Source organism: Triticum urartu, chromosome 2, assembly GCF_003073215.2.
Source record: "Triticum urartu cultivar G1812 chromosome 2, Tu2.1, whole genome shotgun sequence".
In the NCBI taxonomy this organism is placed as follows: domain Eukaryota; kingdom Viridiplantae; phylum Streptophyta; class Magnoliopsida; order Poales; family Poaceae; genus Triticum; species Triticum urartu.
Window position 1 is genome coordinate 9,229,110 of NC_053023.1, and position 17,025 is coordinate 9,246,134.

At 45.2% G+C, this 17,025-nt stretch overlaps 2 protein-coding genes across 3 annotated transcripts; one reads left to right on the forward strand and one right to left on the reverse strand.

Annotated features, from left to right (window-relative positions):
* Positions 1-4,306: 4,306 nt before the first annotated feature.
* Positions 4,307-5,445, forward strand: LOC125540619 (obtusifoliol 14-alpha demethylase-like). Its single transcript, XM_048704222.1, has 3 exons — positions 4,307-4,603; positions 4,702-4,926; positions 5,094-5,445. The coding sequence occupies exons 1-3, from the start codon at positions 4,307-4,309 to the stop codon at positions 5,316-5,318; spliced, it is 747 nt and encodes a 248-aa protein (XP_048560179.1). The 3' UTR covers positions 5,319-5,445.
* A 5,106-nt stretch (positions 5,446-10,551) lies between these two features.
* On the reverse strand, positions 10,552-13,890 carry LOC125535046. Of its 2 annotated transcripts, none has more exons than XM_048698107.1 (2): positions 13,304-13,890; positions 10,552-12,681 (listed from the first exon to the last, which is right to left on the reverse strand). In XM_048698107.1, the coding sequence occupies exon 2, from the start codon at positions 12,649-12,651 to the stop codon at positions 10,636-10,638; it is 2,016 nt and encodes a 671-aa protein (XP_048554064.1). In that variant the 5' UTR covers positions 12,652-12,681; positions 13,304-13,890; the 3' UTR covers positions 10,552-10,635. The 2 variants fall into 2 exon arrangements, with proteins under 2 accessions (XP_048554064.1, XP_048554062.1); XM_048698105.1 differs by having other exon boundaries at positions 12,747-13,890.
* Positions 13,891-17,025: the final 3,135 nt, after the last annotated feature.

Genomic DNA, 17,025 nt, shown 5'->3' on the forward strand with positions numbered 1-17,025 from the left:
TAATCCACAATGCATACAAACACTTACTTCTGATTTAGTTTGCATTTCTTGCTACGTCTAGTGTGTCCTACCAATTTGCAAGCGCCGCACCGGGTTTTCAACTCATCAAAAGAGAGTGGTCTACCATTTTTCGAGACAGGGCGGCTCTCATCTGCCTTTGTTGCACCTTTGCTTGACACTTTCATAGGATCTTTAACCTCAATCATGTTGCCTTCACCATCGTCCACATATTCAACTGCACACTTACTGATGTCATTTGTTTGCTTCAACAAATTTTCCTGTAGAAGATCATACTCATGACTCTTAGCTATCATAGCCTTCAAACTCTCGTGTAACTGATCCCACAAAGCAGGGTGTTTGCATGCCGCATGCATAGCTTCAGACGCTAACACACTGACCTGGCTATATTTCATTCTTTCCCCGGCCCCAGTCCAACCAAATCCCAACAGATTGCTTGTGCGCCTCGCGGGCAGTCCCAACCTTGCTTCTTTCGTGAACCGAATAAGAACTAAACACTTTGGTATTTCAGATATGTTCAAGTGCTTCAGTACATGGAATATGTGCTTGCAAGGTAGACCCTTTCGAATCATTCTTCTGCAGCTGCACCTTATAGTTTCTGCGGAATTTACTGGTGTATACTCCACCGAAAAACGGCGGTTCCGGTTATTCTTCCAGGCCATGATGTACTGCTGTGATCCGTCTCCCAGCTTAATTTCTACAATCTCCATGCCGTCAATTTTTCTAAGATCATCTTGCAACATATAGAAGTTTGCTGGAGTGAAGAAGTGAGAAGCAGCTATCTCAAGTTCCCTCGAGCTAGTAACTGGCACCGGTAAACTCTATGAGGCCGTGTAGTCATCTCGCGCCTCGTTTTCACGGATACGCACAACTGCGTTCTCATAGTGCAAAATCATATCCACCAGGGTCATTTCACCGTCTAGGTGGAGGTGAAGGCATGAGTTCAGGCTTTCACTTCGCTGTTTGCTTTTCATGCCAAGCCAAAACCCCTCAGTTAGATATGCCGCGGCCCACAGTCTCCTCTTCTTATGCATCCGCCTCAACCATGTTACAGTTTTTCCGACTGCCATCTTTTGGAAAATGCGTGCCATCTCTACTCAAACGTTGCCGTGGACGTGTTGTAGTACAGAAGAGTTCGGAACTCCTTCAAGGACTTGTGACTGAGGTGAATCTTCATATTTTTCTCTATGTGCCACGTACATATACGGTGCCAAACGTGTGGCAAGACTTCGCAAATAGCCTTGATCATCGCAGCGTCGGCGTCTGTGATAACACTCTTATGCATCTTTTGACACATGGACCTCAAAAAAGTCTGCAGAAGCCACACGTATGTCTGCTCGGTCTCGTCCGAAAATATGGCACAACCAAAAACAGTGGTCTTCCGGTGATTGTTAAGACCAACAAAAGGTATGAATGGCATACCATAGCGGTTCATCTTGTACGTCCTGTCAAATACAAGCACGTCGCCGAAGTCCTCATAGTCATGACGAGACTGGGAGTCGCACCAGAACATCCTATTCAAATTTCCTTCCTTAGCTAGCCTGTACTCGAAAAAGAAGCTAGGATCCCTCTGTTTCTTACTTGCCATGATGCCTATGGCTGTGGCAGCATCACCTTTTGAAAGCAGCTTCCTCTTCTCCTTGGCGCAAAGGTTGTATATTTCACGTCTGGTAAAACCAACACCGCCGTACCATAGATGTTTGTTGATGAAGCAATCCATCATGTCGTGAATTCTAATCCCTGCAGCTCCCATGGACATTATCTCATGCTTCTGGTACTCTTTGATTTTTCTGTGGGACCAAAGAAAAGGCACCTCGTCCGGTCCTGCCAACATATGGCTATGCTTGTCCTCAAAACTTTCAACATACCAAACCCCATGCTTTTGGTCAAGCTTGACGGTCAGGTGCGCTTCGCAAAAGCAGCGTGTCTCGACTCTGAGCCTACGGCTGTGTCCTTCCTCGGTTAGCAACTTGCTGTCACGTTTCCCTTGTCTTGAACAAACAAACGACCTATAACGCATATGACGTGACTCTATTTTGCTATACCTGACCTTATTCTTTCTAATGCTGAAACCATTATCTCTAGCATAGCTGTTGTAGAAATCATACGCAGCATCGTGAGACGTAAAGGTCATTTTCATTATCTGCATGAACATATCCCTCTTATCATCTGCACTGGCAGTATCTTGGACATTCTTTGTCCCATCATCTTGTGTCACCTACACAATCAAACCACAGCCATGAAAACAGATTTCTAAGGTTTAACATTACTTACTTCCATAGAACATTGATTACACACATACCTCACTCATGATGACCGACGACTCGGACTCCCCAGAACCAGGTGCATCTAATGATTCGTCGTTAAGGCCTGTCTCCGCGTCGGATTCATCGTAATAGTCGTACGCATTCTGACATTCGGAAATGAACTGAAAAATACAACACAAATACACAATTACTTATCATATAATATTCCAAAAGAAATTCAATTTGCATGCCAACAAATTTTTTCACTTACGTACCTGACTAATGTAATCTTCATTCGAGAGCTCCGAGTTGTTTTCCAGATCATCATCAAGCTCATCGATCTATAAATTTTCAACACAAAGATTTAATGTTGTCGGATGCCACCAAAAAATTACAACATGACAATGCCACTCACATTAAGATTGTCCCATTCGTTCCCATTCTCTGACCGATCTTCACGATCTGAATTTTCATCATCTGACCAATCTTCTATCCAGTCTTTCATTAGTTCTCCAAACTCCATGTCTACCATGATATCAGTTAACTCCTCGTCCGCCATTTCCTACAACCAATATTATGTATCATCACATGTGCAAACATTATCAATGATGAAATATAAAACACATAGCACACGATCACGGATGTTATGTAAACAACCGCAAACGAGGCCGTTCAGATCTGCCCAACTTAGTAAGGAAGATGGCCATTCAGATCTGTGATTACCTCTGCCGCCAGATACCTAGGTTAGCCGCCACATCAAATAACGATACCGGTGGTGCGCACAGCCGACGGCAACCGACGCTACGTGAACCCAGATCACGAGGAGCAGCACTACCGGAACAAGATCCACGATCGCATGCGCCGCCGGGTAGCTAGGTTACCCGCCCCGCTAGGTTAACCACTACCACTGGCGGCGGCAGTTCGTTCGATGTTGCCGCGAGCGAGACTAGAGGGGGGACGTGGGATGCGGTACCTGTGCGCGCTCGTTGGAGATTCACGACGTTGTCGCGCCCGCTGTCCGACGAGATCGCCGGCGACGAGATAGTCGCCGCTGGAGATCTACTACGTGACTTGTGGAGCTGCGTCAATGCTCGCGAGATTGATGGAGCTGCTCGTGTGAATGATTGGATTCGGCAGGTCTTACGTGGACATGGGGTCGTGTGATGTTCTTTTTCGGACCAGGGTACTGTACGTATACGGTCTGGGTTATACAGGGCTAGACAGGGCTTGGATCTGGGTTGCGGCGGGCCAGGAAAAAAACAAATTCGCGGGGACAAAAATACCCCTCCGAAATTAGGTTAGGGGGGAGCACTGGAGCAGGTCTCCTTTCTATCTCTCCCAACTCAACAAAACTCCCACGTGACACCACTAAGAGAAGAGTTTGAGTCACACCATCATTCCTCGTACAAGATTCAAAACTACCAGGTAATTAGTTCACAAGATATTCAAAACCTCAAACCACGTGGAGAATCCATTATTCAGATACATGAGCTATAGAAACATTTCTCATGAATGAATATATAGTTTGTGACTAGTCATGAGTAGTTTGCGTCACACCAAGGTTAATTGCATTTTTCTTCCTTCATGCAACTGGTCAATTGCTTTTTTAGGACCAAGACAGACTATTAGTTCAGTTTTAGTTTTGAACCGGCACTTTGTAGTAGTAAACAATACGGTGCAGCAACGACTATTAAATGAGACCGGACAAGTCAAGAAGCCTCGGTGCATCTATAAAACGCCTGTCCTGCCCGACAAGTAGTTCTTCTCATGCATCCACCTCCAAACGGTTCATCCTATTTCCAATTCTTTTCAGCTTCAGTGCAGGTCTGTATCTGGTTAGTTGTTGTAGGATTATAGCTACGCCTGGTTCAAGCACAAACAATTAGTACGTATGTAATCTCTCTCTCTCTCTCTCTCTCTCTCTCTCTCATCAGTACGTAACTTCTAAAAAACTTCCATTCTACATATGTTTTCCTTCATCCTCAGCTCAATCAATTTACTCATTTTCATTAGCCAGGTTTTCATAAAGTTGAGCGCTGCTTATGCATATGGACATGGATGGGATCACAATACACACGGCAGCATGCTTTACCATAGCATTTTTGTTTCTCACCACAATCATCTCCAAGATCATTGCAAGAATCAGAACCATTCATCTTACACGCAAAGGAAAAAGATCACCAATTACTCTGCGCCCGCCACAAGTTGTGAGTGGAGCTCCTCTAATGGCAGCCCTGCTCACACTTGTGACGCCCAAGAAGGGTTTACATGCTGCAATCCATGAACTACACATGAAGATGGGAAGTGTGTTCACAGTGAACCTTTTCGGGCTAAAGAAGGTGACCTTAATTAACATTATTTTGCAGATGGAACAAATCTTAAATTTAAGAGTATTCTCTGAGTTACAAACTCACGTACATGTGACCAAATTTTGAAGGTGACATTTTTGGTTGGGCCAGAGGTCACTCCTCATTTCTTCAAGGGATCACCATCCGAGATCGACTTCGGGGATACAGCTAAGATCTTTGTGCCCGTCCTCGGTCCAGGAGTTCTGTTTGGTGTGGACATGGCTTCCAGGAATGAGCAGATCCGGTTTTGTACCAAGGCGATACAGCCGGCGAGGTTGCGAAGAGATGTTCATTCCATGGTTTGCGTAGTGGAGGTAATTTTACTTTTAGATAATAAAGATATATCTTTGCCGGCCTCTGCCTCAGGAGATGTACGCAACCTGATTAGGAACGCAAGTTCCTCTATTTTGATTGATATGCACCATTTAATTACTCCGCCTTATGATTATTAGTTGATTGATATGGGAACTTTTGTATGTAGGACTACTTTGCGAAATGGGGACAAAGTGGTACGGTTGATTTAAAGCATGAGCTTGGCCACCTAATCGTGTTGATCGCAAACAGATGCTTGCTTGGCAATGAGATCAAAGGCAACAACTTGGAAGAAGTGTCGAGACTCCTCCATGAACTATTTGAAAACAGCTTGACTGCTAAGCAATCAAAAGTACATGACAGCTGCCATGGAAGAGCAGAAGAAAATCATTGAGCAAAATGGAGAACCCATAGACTACACCATCTTGTCAAAGATGGATACCTTGCATTGCTGTATCAAAGAGGCACTGAGGCTTTATTCTCCGAGGCCATTACTACTTCGTCATGCACACAAGAGATTCGCGGTGCAAACCAGAGATGGCATGGAATATGAGATTCCAAAAGGGCATGCTTTAGCATGCTCCATAGCGGTCAGCAACAAGTTACCTTACATTTATAAGATCCCTAATATGTATGACCCATGCCGGTTTGGCCCGGGGAGAGAACAGGACAAAACCGGCGGCAAGTTTTCGGACATATCTTTTGGTGCTGGGAGGTATTCTTGCTTGGGACAGGATTATGCTTTCATGCAAATCAAGGTCATATGGAGCTATTTGCTGAGGAACTTTGAGCTTGAGTTGATCTCTCCTTTCCCCGAGCTAGAGAATGACAAAATATTACCAGGACCCAGGGGAAAAGTGATGGTTACTTATAGGAGAAGGTCAATAGTTAATTAGCACGCATGCACGTAAACTAACGAGTTTGTAATCAAACTGTGTGTTGGTGTGTCATTGTTATACGCTGGTAATTAATACTCTGTATATGGCAAATATGTGCTAAAAAATCAAGAACTAATAGCATATATGTGAAAATATCTCACCATCAGCGTGGGTGTGTGAGTAATGTGGTCATGTGTATATATGTGTGTACAAGTTCAAGTGATGCTTGTTTTGTAAACAATGTTCTAATATCCATATTCATCTATGACTTCTTTTTCCGTAGATTTTTATTTTATGGGCCGGGGGGGAGGGGGGGGGGGGTAGCGGGAATGTCGTCTCGGGTGGGCTTAGCAATTGTCAGCAGTAGGAGTGGGCGCGAAGCAGATGAGAATGTAGGAAAAAAATTGAAGTAGTTGAGAAACATTGTATAAAATCAAGAGTTAATTTCAATTTTTTTGCCCCAAGTTACGTGTTCATGGCATACATTAACACATTTAGAGATTTTTCGTAATTTATAACCCATTTATGCAAACTTATGCCACCTTCTGCCCCATTTTTTTTTTATGCTGACTGGGTGTGTCACATAGAAAGTTTAGTTAGCACCCTTCGTTTTCCTCCTGATTTGCTTAGTTCTTGTGGTCCAGTCACACCGCACCGCACCACCCAAGTCCTTCCTCTTCACTCGCTCATGCAATCAACCGGAAGAGTGTTGGCATCCGCAACACCGCCATGCGACTAATCCGATGTCAAGTTGGTGCCGTAGCATTGGGCCGAGCTCGGCTTCTGCCGCCTCTCACATGAGGATCCTACATCAGTAGTAGGAGTGGGCGCGAAGCAGATGAGAAAGTAGGAAAACAATTAAAGTAGTTGAGAAAGAACGCAAATTCATGTTGCTTGTTCATGTTGTTACTTTTTGCTGCTCTAATTTCTTACGGAAAAAACATGGCACATTTTTAAATTAATTTGAAAATTTTGCTGATTAAAAATTATTAATGGATTGAAAAAATAATGAACTTATAAATTACTTGTAAATTTTACAGCTATAAGAAATGCTTTTCAAAACAGGCAAATTTTTAAAAATCTTCATAAATTCCGGCGGTGCGTTTAGTATCGTTGGTGGGTGTGTTGAGGTGTGTCTCTGGCGGATCTATCTTTAATGGATTTGCTCGGATCTCGTCGTTATTCGTCTACGTTCGTGTGTTTTGGGTTGAATCCTTCTGACCTATGTTATTCTGGTGCGCTAGTCCTACGAGGCCTTAGCACGACGACTTCCTGACTGTCTATTACAACAAGTTGTGCCTGATTCCGGCGATGGAGAGGCTATGACGGTGGCGCACCTTCGGCTCACTTTAGTGTTTGTAGTCGTTGCTAGGTGGTCTATGTATCTAGACATAATTTTTATTTCTGGTGTTCGTTGTACTGCCATGATTGATAAGCCTTTTCTCTGTAGGTGCTCCTCTGTGCACGATATACCTTTGCTCGTGGCCAGGGACAATGAGGAGGAGTGTTATCAGTTGCTTGTTCATGTTGTTACTTTTTGCTGCTCTAATTTCTTACGGAAAAAACATGGCACTTTTTTAATTAACTTCAATTTTTTGCTAAAATAAAAAATTATTAATGGACTTAGAAATTTCTCGTAAATTATAAAACTATAAGAAATGTTTCAAAAACTGAATTTTATAAAGACCTCTTCATGAATTTGAAAAATGTTTGCTAATTTTTAAAAAATTAGAAATTTCAAAAAAATATTTATGTATTTTTTAAGGTTCTTTAATTTTAAAAATTAATTTTTAATTAAGAAAACACAAGATTTGAAAAGGTAGGTACAGATTCAAAATAAAATGAAAATAAATGAAAGAGGAACAAAATCCATTTAATAGACTGGAAAAATCATAAAAACAAGAAGGAACAGAAGCTTCTGGGAGCTCGTGTTTGGCGAGGAAAGGCAAAACTACCAGATGGGCTGGTCCATCTAGAACAATGGCGGGGCTCTTGTTGGCACCTCACGCGCTACATATGGACCTTTCTTGAATTTCATGGGCCTTCTATTTGACAGACGCTACGTCAAATAGATGCTCTTTCGCACTAGGATGGAGTGCGCCAGCCCATTTAGCTTGTGTAGCCTAGGTTTCTGTTCTATGTTCTACTGGTTTTGGGAAAAGGTTCCTGAACTCAGGGGCGGACTCAGGAAAAAAATTGAGGGGGCAATAATGTATGGCCATATTGATGAATTAACAAGGTAATCGTCTTTATAAACTTAAACCTAGGCACAATCACTTCATTCTCCATGAAATAACCAAATTCATTGCCAAAAAAACTAACAATTTGGAGCAAACTGATATAGATACACAATGCGTCTCCAGCTACTGGCTAGCAAGCTAATTAATGTTACATGTCTGAAAGCCGAGGTCCAAGATAACATACCGGCCGCGCGCAGGTTGGCTCGCCGATCAACGAATTAACCTCGCACGGTAAGAAGCTCGTCTATGTACCATGAAGCTATAGCGGCTACCTTAAACAGAGGAGATGGGAACACGTCACATGCAAATGTATAGTTAATGATTTAATTCTAAACTGCTCAACTAGCTGTGAAGCACTCAATAATCACTAGCAAGTGCATATGTGCAGATAGAGCTAAGGTACTTACTGAATCTAGTTTGTTAGGGGGTGGGATATTATGTCTTTATCTTCGTATCAGAGTGCAGTTTAAGCCACCGTGAAAACGGTCCAGCTAAAAACAGTCAACTGCAATTGCACATCTTTTCTACTACAGCTGCACATGCACCTTCAGTAAAAAGATAGGTGAATCAGCAATTATGTATTCTAGTTTAGTTTTTTGCTACGAGGATTATACTTTCTAGTATCACAATATTTGCATTTACATCTTTTTGGTAGGTTTTTCCATGCTGTCGCGTCCAAAAAGAATTAGGATAACTAGTCATCAAACCTGTGCATTGCCAACGGGACGGATTGCAGAAAAGGTTAAGTTTCTTCAGAACTCGCGGAAACATTACTACTGCCATGTTACGTTAGAAAACAAGTGCCTTGTGCCTTTGTCTTCGACTATGTCATAGGCTCATAGCCTTGCTGGGTGCCGTACTTGTCCACATGGTCATGTATGTTATTTTCACCCCACTATACCGCGGCAACAAACTCGACAAGCATGATCACTCGACGATCATGATCTGGCGGGGAAGACGAGCAAGCTATTGCACTTCTTGGCAACCTTGGTCATGGCTAGCCGAGTTGACCCCTCCAAGTGGTTCTATTAATTCTACTGCTTGCAAATTCATCACCAACTCAGAAGCTTCACAGCATCCATGACCATCATGGTTTTCCTCGTGAGGGTGAATTTGTACAAGCTACTCATACAAAGCTGCGCACTGACCTTTTTTGCATCACGGAAGGCTTGTTTAGTCTGATGGGCAACCTATTCCAATGAGAGCACACAACATCAGACATCCATGGATCTTCGTATCGACGGCTGTGGCATTCTTGGTTCCAGTCACACTGCTCATAACATTGTTGGTGATGCAACTGACAAGTAAAAAACATATGCAAGACAATTCTGACAAAACGGTATAAGAATAGAGCATAGTGATGGCCTGCTAGCAAAAGAAAGCTCTAGATGGCAACGCAAATACCTGATGTTGCTACGAGTCGTACTGGCGAGTGCCCCATTTCAAGGCCAGCCTAGATGCTCCAGGCAGAGTTTGGCAGAGCAACGACGAGCAGCCCGGTCATTCAGTCAGTACAGCAGGAGGCAGCAATACCTCGCGTTGTTCTACAGCAACTCTGCTTCCAAGTTCGCTGCATTGGCTGGAATGCATTGTAACTGCAGCAGAAGAAATAGTAATCAGAACCAAATGCTGTCTTTTGTCACTCAGTACTATATTACCTACCTACAGACATGTTACACTAAGGGGTACCAGACAATTGATTGCATGACTTGGAAGCCACCACACAACCAAAACAATTACATTTTCCAAGAAAAAAACAGTCAGCGGGATATAGAAGCACTACACCTCTCTGAAGTTCAACATTTCTATTTATGTTCAGAGAAGTAACAATTTCCTTCAAAACAAAAAGAAAGATGACAATTTTTAGATCAAACCATCAGAGAATGTTCTTGTCAAAGTTAATTTACAGATCAAACCTCCTGTTGGTTACCACCTTCTCATTTCGCTACAAAGCAGGTCTAAAAGTGAATAGCAAGAGAAGCATTGCCAAACCACAGATCTTCAAAATTCCTTTCAAAAAAACAGTTGATTAGAGATTAGATGGTGAGAGATTACGCGGGTGCGCATTGCACTGACATGGCAACAACACGTTGTGCTGCCCCATGGTGCCTGACAACCTCCTCGAGCTTCCTGTCATCATCATGTTGCCAGTACAGAACCAGCGAAGAGAAAAAGTGTGCGCCGTTGGTGATTCCATCGCTCAATTCCAATGCATTGCCTGCACCTGAAGCTCTGCTGTTATTAGAGGAACTTCGCCAGAACCTGCTACGTACTTCACAGAACTGATATGAAATAAATCGCACAACTGATATGCAAATACTGGACAGCCCGCAGCTAAAACTTCCAGACCTGCATCTACTTTTTGAACTTGTTCATAATTTTGGTCACAGATCATCATTGCAACGAAAACCATGTACAACACAATTTGTTCACTGGATCATTGCTGGGCTAGCCAGCATGTGAATGGGCACCTTGTACTCTGACATATTCATCATAGGAAAGCACAAACTGAGCGAGAACAAAGCGTACTGAACTGAACTGAAGAAAGATAAGTTTACAAAATACAGAAAGTGAAGATATTTCTGCACATTCATTAGTACAGTGAATTATACAAGGATCTGTAATTTCTTTCTTTTACTTGGTGGAGGTGTTCTAGATAAAGCCACATGACGGTCAGCAACTCACTGCCACTGCCGAGATTCCTCGCATGCGCCTCCCTGTTGCACCGGTTGGCTGCGTAGGACAGGAAGTCTACCCACAGCAATAGTAGCGCAAAAACCACATCTTCCTTCCTATGAAGCAGTTTGTCAGCAATAACGCGCGCATAAGTGAGCCGAGGATTGCTGACGTTGGAGAGTTCAAACTCGCTCAGTATGTCAATGGCGATCTCCTTCTCAAGCTCAGAAGGTTTCCAGCCACGGTGATGGTGTGGTCGGAAGCTCTTACCAGGTGAGCCACCAATGTGTTTAGTGCATATCTTCTTCAGTTGTATGCAGGTTTGCTCATACAACCAGTTTTGGGGAAGGCCTGGTAGCATGTCGGGGGAGTCCACGAGGAGGAACATCATGTAGTTGGACATTACGCTGACTAGCTCCACATGGTTGTCAGACACATGATCACCCCTTCGGTCTATTTTAGCAAGGATCAAGTCGGTGGCGATGTGCCAGCTGATGACACTCTCATGGAAGTCAACTCCATGATAACCCTCCAACTCCTTCAACAGCCCAGGGTAGTCCTCCTCATTCAGTGCCCGTTCACCCCATCTAGTCCTGAGCAAGCCCATTGTGTTCATATCTTTTGCTGTGACACTCTGTGCACACTTCTTGACCTTCTCAGAGACATCGATGGTCCACAAGTACCTCCTGTCCCACCACTTACCAAGGCTCAGCATCTTGGACAGATTGCTGAGGTGTTGACTCGTCGGATCCGCCTGTCTGGCACAAGACCTTAACATGTTGCGCTGCCCCATGGTGCCTGACCACCTCCTCGAACTTCCTGTCATGATCATCTTGCCAGGCCAGGACCGGCGGAGAGAAAAAAGTGTGTGCCGAAGCTGCTGCCATCTTCCAGCGCACAGAGCAGAATGCCGGAGCCAATCCCATTGTGTGGCACACAAGAAGGCAAACACCCAGCTTGACCCTAGTGCGACAAGGAGCGATTTCGTCTCCAGGACCAAGGCGCCACCCAACAAGATGTACGTGATGACAACATCGACTAGGCTGTAATCATCTTTGCTGCTCAACTGGAACAACACGAGAGAGGTGGCAATGGCAAGTGGTGCGATGACACGGATGCAGTAGCCAAACCAACAGTGGACCGCACTTGCCTTAGTGTACAGGATATCATACATGAGGGAGAGCTCCATCTCCATCACCCTCCACATTTGTTCACGGTCTTTCAAAAGGCCGTGGATTATTTTGATGTCCTGAGAATCCACCTCATTCTCGCTATCTGATTCATCCACTGCGATCACGCAATCAACTATCCCACGCTTGCAGATATGAAACAGGGAGTGAGCATGCTGCAGGACTGGGTCGCCATCGTTGTACCAGTCTTGATGCTCAGTATAAAATTGCTGGTGATGCATGTCATGTGTCCGTAACTTGAGAGAGCTCTGGAGGTTGCTGAACTTGGCGGACCGGAGCGCCCATGAGCAAGGTCCATGAGCAACACCAACAACAGATATCAAGATGGCAGCCACCATGAGCAAGGTCCCGCCGCCGACGATATGCCTGTATAGGACAATTGCAGCTGCCAGGACCTGCACCACAAGGCTTAGCAAGTGGCGCCCCCAGAGCTTGCTATCCTCGAGGGCGTAGGCGGTGATGTTATCCGGGCTGCCGAGGTGCAACAGGAGGAACGGCACCCAGAAGGCAATGAGGTGGTGGTCTTTTGTTGCGCCACTGAAGAGGAGCTGGCCGGCGGCGTATGTCGCAGTGGAGTCAGACAGCTGGTACGCCACCCAGAGGGGGACCCTCAGCCAAGATGAGCCGTCTTTACGCCGACGGATGTTAGCAAATATATGGAGTAACACCTGGAAGAAGAGGCTCAAGAGAACCGAGATCTGGGACGCCCAGTCATTCCAGAAGCCTAACGCCCCTCCAGCCATTGTTGCGAGCTTGGTCCTGCAACACAATAGCTGAAGATACATAAAATCAGTAATGACAGTAAATCAGTAATGGTAGCAAAGTGGTGGCATGGTACCTCCCAACTCTGAAGGAAGCGAACACCTGGACTGAAGAGTATGACACTGCTAGCTAGTGAGTTCAGATCAACTGAGTTGTAGTAGTAGAATGTTGGACGAATATGCTATCCATTTCCATGTTACAGGAGCCAACAAGGGATGCCAACTAGCTTGCTGTCCACTCTCAACAAGTATCCAAAGAAACAAGAAATTAAGAACACTGATAACAGCGAGGAGTCGCATGTGAGGGTACACGCTGGATGCACATAATTTGAAGGATGATCCACTATACATGAGATGAGGTGCATAAATATAGTCTCAAGCATGTGCCTGCATCTGGACACCACACCATTGTGCGGTACTATAATTGACTTGAGACGATGGATGGTAGCTAGTGTCCAAGGTGCACTCAGTCGGGTGGACCAACAATACTCTAATCTCAGGCCATGTTACAGGAGGCTAGACCGAGCTTAATTAGCACCAGGTTCAAAATAACAGCCTTAAAATGCACAAATTCGACCATATCCGGAGGTTAAAATTTGTTCGAATTCAACAAAGGGAACTCGGAAGAACTCACATAGCAGAGCGGCGGGCATGGTGGAGCTGTCCGCGGGCAACGACGCCCCGGCGCTCCGGTGGAGTCCGCGGCGATCTCCGAGGCGCTTGAACTGTGTGCTCGTGGTCGGCCTAGCTAGGCGCCGTGCGTGGAGGACGACTGCCATCGGCGACGAGAAGCTCCGCACGAGCAGAAGGGCAACGGGGAAGATACATGGCGCCGCTGGTCGCGGCGGAGGCGGACAGGAGGCTCAGCGGAGCAGCCGCGGTCTCCTCGGCCATGGCTGAGCAGAACGAGGATGGGGATGACCAGATTTGGGGATTTCCTACCGAGACCCAACCGCGACTGGGCCATGTCAAATAATTTTATTTTATTTGAGTTGCACCAACGAAATTTGGTTATACCATGTCTAGCAGATCTAGGGATGGCACCTGCAGGATTTGGTTACGGGTAGAGTTACACTATACCCTTACCCATCCCAATTAAATTTATTCATCATCTGTACCTATACCCATTAAAGGGTACAAATTTTTCTCATGCCCGTCACCCATCAGGGTAAATGAGTATCCGCGGTAAAAAATACCCATGTTTGCATAATATCAATTTGAGCGACACATAATCATAAAAAACAACATACAATCATAATTTATAAACAAGAACATATAATAACATCAATACATACTTTTCAACAACAACGCATCATAAACACAACATATTTTATAAACATCAACACTTTATTGTAAACAACAACACATCTAAACATCAACACATAGTCATAAAGAGTAGTACATAGTCATACATTTTAAGTTTACAAACTCATGACAAATGGTGGAGGTAAATTTGTTGGGGAACGTTGCAGAATTTAAAATTTTTCTACAGTTTCACCAAGATCCATCTATGAGTTCATCTAGCAACGAGTGAGGAGTGCATCTACATACCCTTGTAGATCACGAGCGGAAGCGTTCAAAGAACGGGGATGAGGGAGTCGTACTCGTCGTGATCCAAATCACCGGAGATCCTAGCGCCGAACGGACGACACCTCCGCGTTCAACACACGTACGGTCAGCGTGACGTCTCCTTCTTCTTGATCCAGCAAGGGGGAAGGAGAGGTTGACGGAGATCCAGCAGCACGACGGCGTGGTGGTGGATGCAGCAGTACTCCGGCAGGGCTTCGCCAAGCTCTATGGAGGAGGAGGAGGTGTTGGAGAGGGAGAGGGAGGCACCAAAGGCATGGGTTTGAGGCCCTCCCCCCCCCCCACTATATATAGGGGGCCTAGGGGGGGGGGCGCTGGCCCTAGGAGATCCAATATCCTAGGGGGGCGGCGGCCAAGGGGGGTGGAGTGCCCCCCAAGGCAAGTGGGGAGCCCCCCCCCACCCTAGGGTTTCAACACTATGCGCAAGGGGTGGGCCTTGGGGGGCGCACCAGCCCACTATGGGCTGGTTCCCCTCCCCACTTCAGCCCATGGGGCCCTCCGGGATGGGTGGCCCCACCCGGTGGACCACCGGGACCCATCCGGTAGTCCCGGTACAATACCGGTGACCCCCGAATCCTTCCCGATGGCCGAAACTGCACTTCCTATATATAATTCTTTACCTCCGGACCATTCCGGAACTCCTCGTGACGTCCGGGATCTCATATGGGACCCCGAACAACTTTCGGGTTACTGCATACTCATATCTATACAACCCTAGCGTTACCGAACCTTAAGTGTGTAGACCCTACGGGTTCGGGAGACATGTAGACATGATCGAGACGGCTCTCCGGCCAATAACCAACAACGGGATCTGGATACCCATGTTGGCTCCCACATGCTCCACGATGATCTCATCGGATGAACCACGATGTCGAGGATTCAATCAATCCCGTATGCAATTCCCTTTGTCAATCGGTATTTTACTTGCCCGAGATTCGATCGTCGGTATCCCAATACCTCGTTCAATCTCGTTACCGGCAAGTCACTTTACTCGTACCGTAATGCATGATCTCGTGATCAAACACTTTGATTACATTGAGCTCATTATGATGATGCATTACCGAGTGGGCCCAGTGATACCTCTCCGTCATATGGAGTGACAAATCCAGTCTCGATCCATGTCAACCCAACAGACACTCTCGGAGATACCCGTAGTATACCTTTATAGTCACCCAGTTACGTTGTGACGTTTGGTACACCCAAAGCACCCCTACGGTATCCGGGAGTTACACGATCTCATGGTCTAAGGAAAAGATACTTGACATTGGAAAAGCTCTAGCAAACGAACTACACGATCTTGTGCTATGCTTAGGATTGGGTCTTGTCCATCACATCATTCTCCTAATGATGTGATCTCGTTATCAACGACATCAAATGCCCATAGTCAGGAAACCATGACTATCAGTTGATCAACGAGCTAGTCAACTAGAGGCTTACTAGGGACATATTGGTGTCTATGTATTCACACATGTAGTACGATTTCCGGATAACACAGTTATAGCATGAATAAAAGACAATTATCATGAACAAGGAAATATAATAATAATCCTTTTATTATTGCCTCTAGGGCATATTTCCAACAGTCTCCCACTTACACTAGAGTCTATAATCTAGTTACACTGTGATGAATCGAACACCCATAGAGTTCTGGTGTTGATCATGTTTTGCTCGCGGAAGAGGTTTAGTCAATGGATCTGCGGCATTCAGATCCGTATGCACTTTACAAATTTCTATGTCTCCATCTTGAACATTTTCACGAATGGAGTTGAAGCGACGCTTGATGTGCCTGGTCTTCTTGTGAAACCTGGGCTCCTTGGCAAGTGCAATAGCTCCAGTGTTATCACAGAAGAGTTTGATCGGCCCTGACGCATTGGGTATGACTCCTAGGTCGGTGATGAACTCCTTCACCCAAATTGCTTCATGCGCTGCCTCCGAGGCTGCCATGTACTCCGCTTCACATGTAGATCCCGCCACGACGCTCTGCTTGCAGCTGCACCAGCTTACTGCTCCACCATTCAACATATACACGTATCCGGTTTGCGACTTAGAGTCATCCAGATCTGTGTCGAAGCTAGCATCAACGTAACCCTTTACGAGGAGCTCTTCGTCACCTCCATAAACGAGAAACATGTCCTTAGTCCTTTTCTGGTACTTCAGAATATTCTTGACCGCTGTCCAGTGTTCCTTGCCGGGATTACTTTGGTACCTTCCTACCAAACTTACGGCAAGGTTTACATCAGGTCTGGTACACAACATGGCATACATAATAGACCCTATGGCTGAGGCATAGGGGATGACACTCATCTCTTCTATATCTTCTGCCGTGGTCGGACATTGAGCTGAGCTCAATTTCACACCTTGCAACACAGGCAAGAACCCCTTCTTAGACTGATCCATATTGAACTTCTTCAATATCTTATCAAGGTATGTGCTTTGTGAAAGACCTATGAGGCGTCTTGATCTATCTCTATAGATCTTGATGCCTAATATATAAGCAGCTTCTTCAAGGTCCTTCATTGAAAAACTCTTATTCAAGTAGGCCTTAATGCTGTCCAAAAGTTCTATATCATTTCCCATCAAAAGTATGTCATCTACATATAATATGAGAAATGCTACAGAGCTCCCACTCACTTTCTTGTAAACGCAGGCTTCTCCATAAGTCTGCATAAACCCAAACGCTTTGATCATCTCATCAAAGCGAATGTTCCAACTCCGAGATGCTTGCACCAGCCCATAAATGGATTGCTGGAGCTTGCATACCTTGTTAGC

Excerpts from the sequence above, each read along its gene's own strand:
- LOC125535046 (XM_048698107.1), bottom strand. The coding sequence starts at position 12,651 with ATGGCTGGAGGGGCGTTAGGCTTCTGGAATGACTGGGCGTCCCAGATC.
- LOC125540619 (XM_048704222.1), top strand. The coding sequence starts at position 4,307 with ATGCATATGGACATGGATGGGATCACAATACACACGGCAGCATGCTTT. Across the intron at positions 4,604-4,701 it reads ACCTTTTCGGGCTAAAGAAG|GTGACATTTTTGGTTGGGCC; the intron begins GTGACCTTAATT and ends CAAATTTTGAAG. Across the intron at positions 4,927-5,093 it reads CCATGGTTTGCGTAGTGGAG|GACTACTTTGCGAAATGGGG; the intron begins GTAATTTTACTT and ends TTTTGTATGTAG.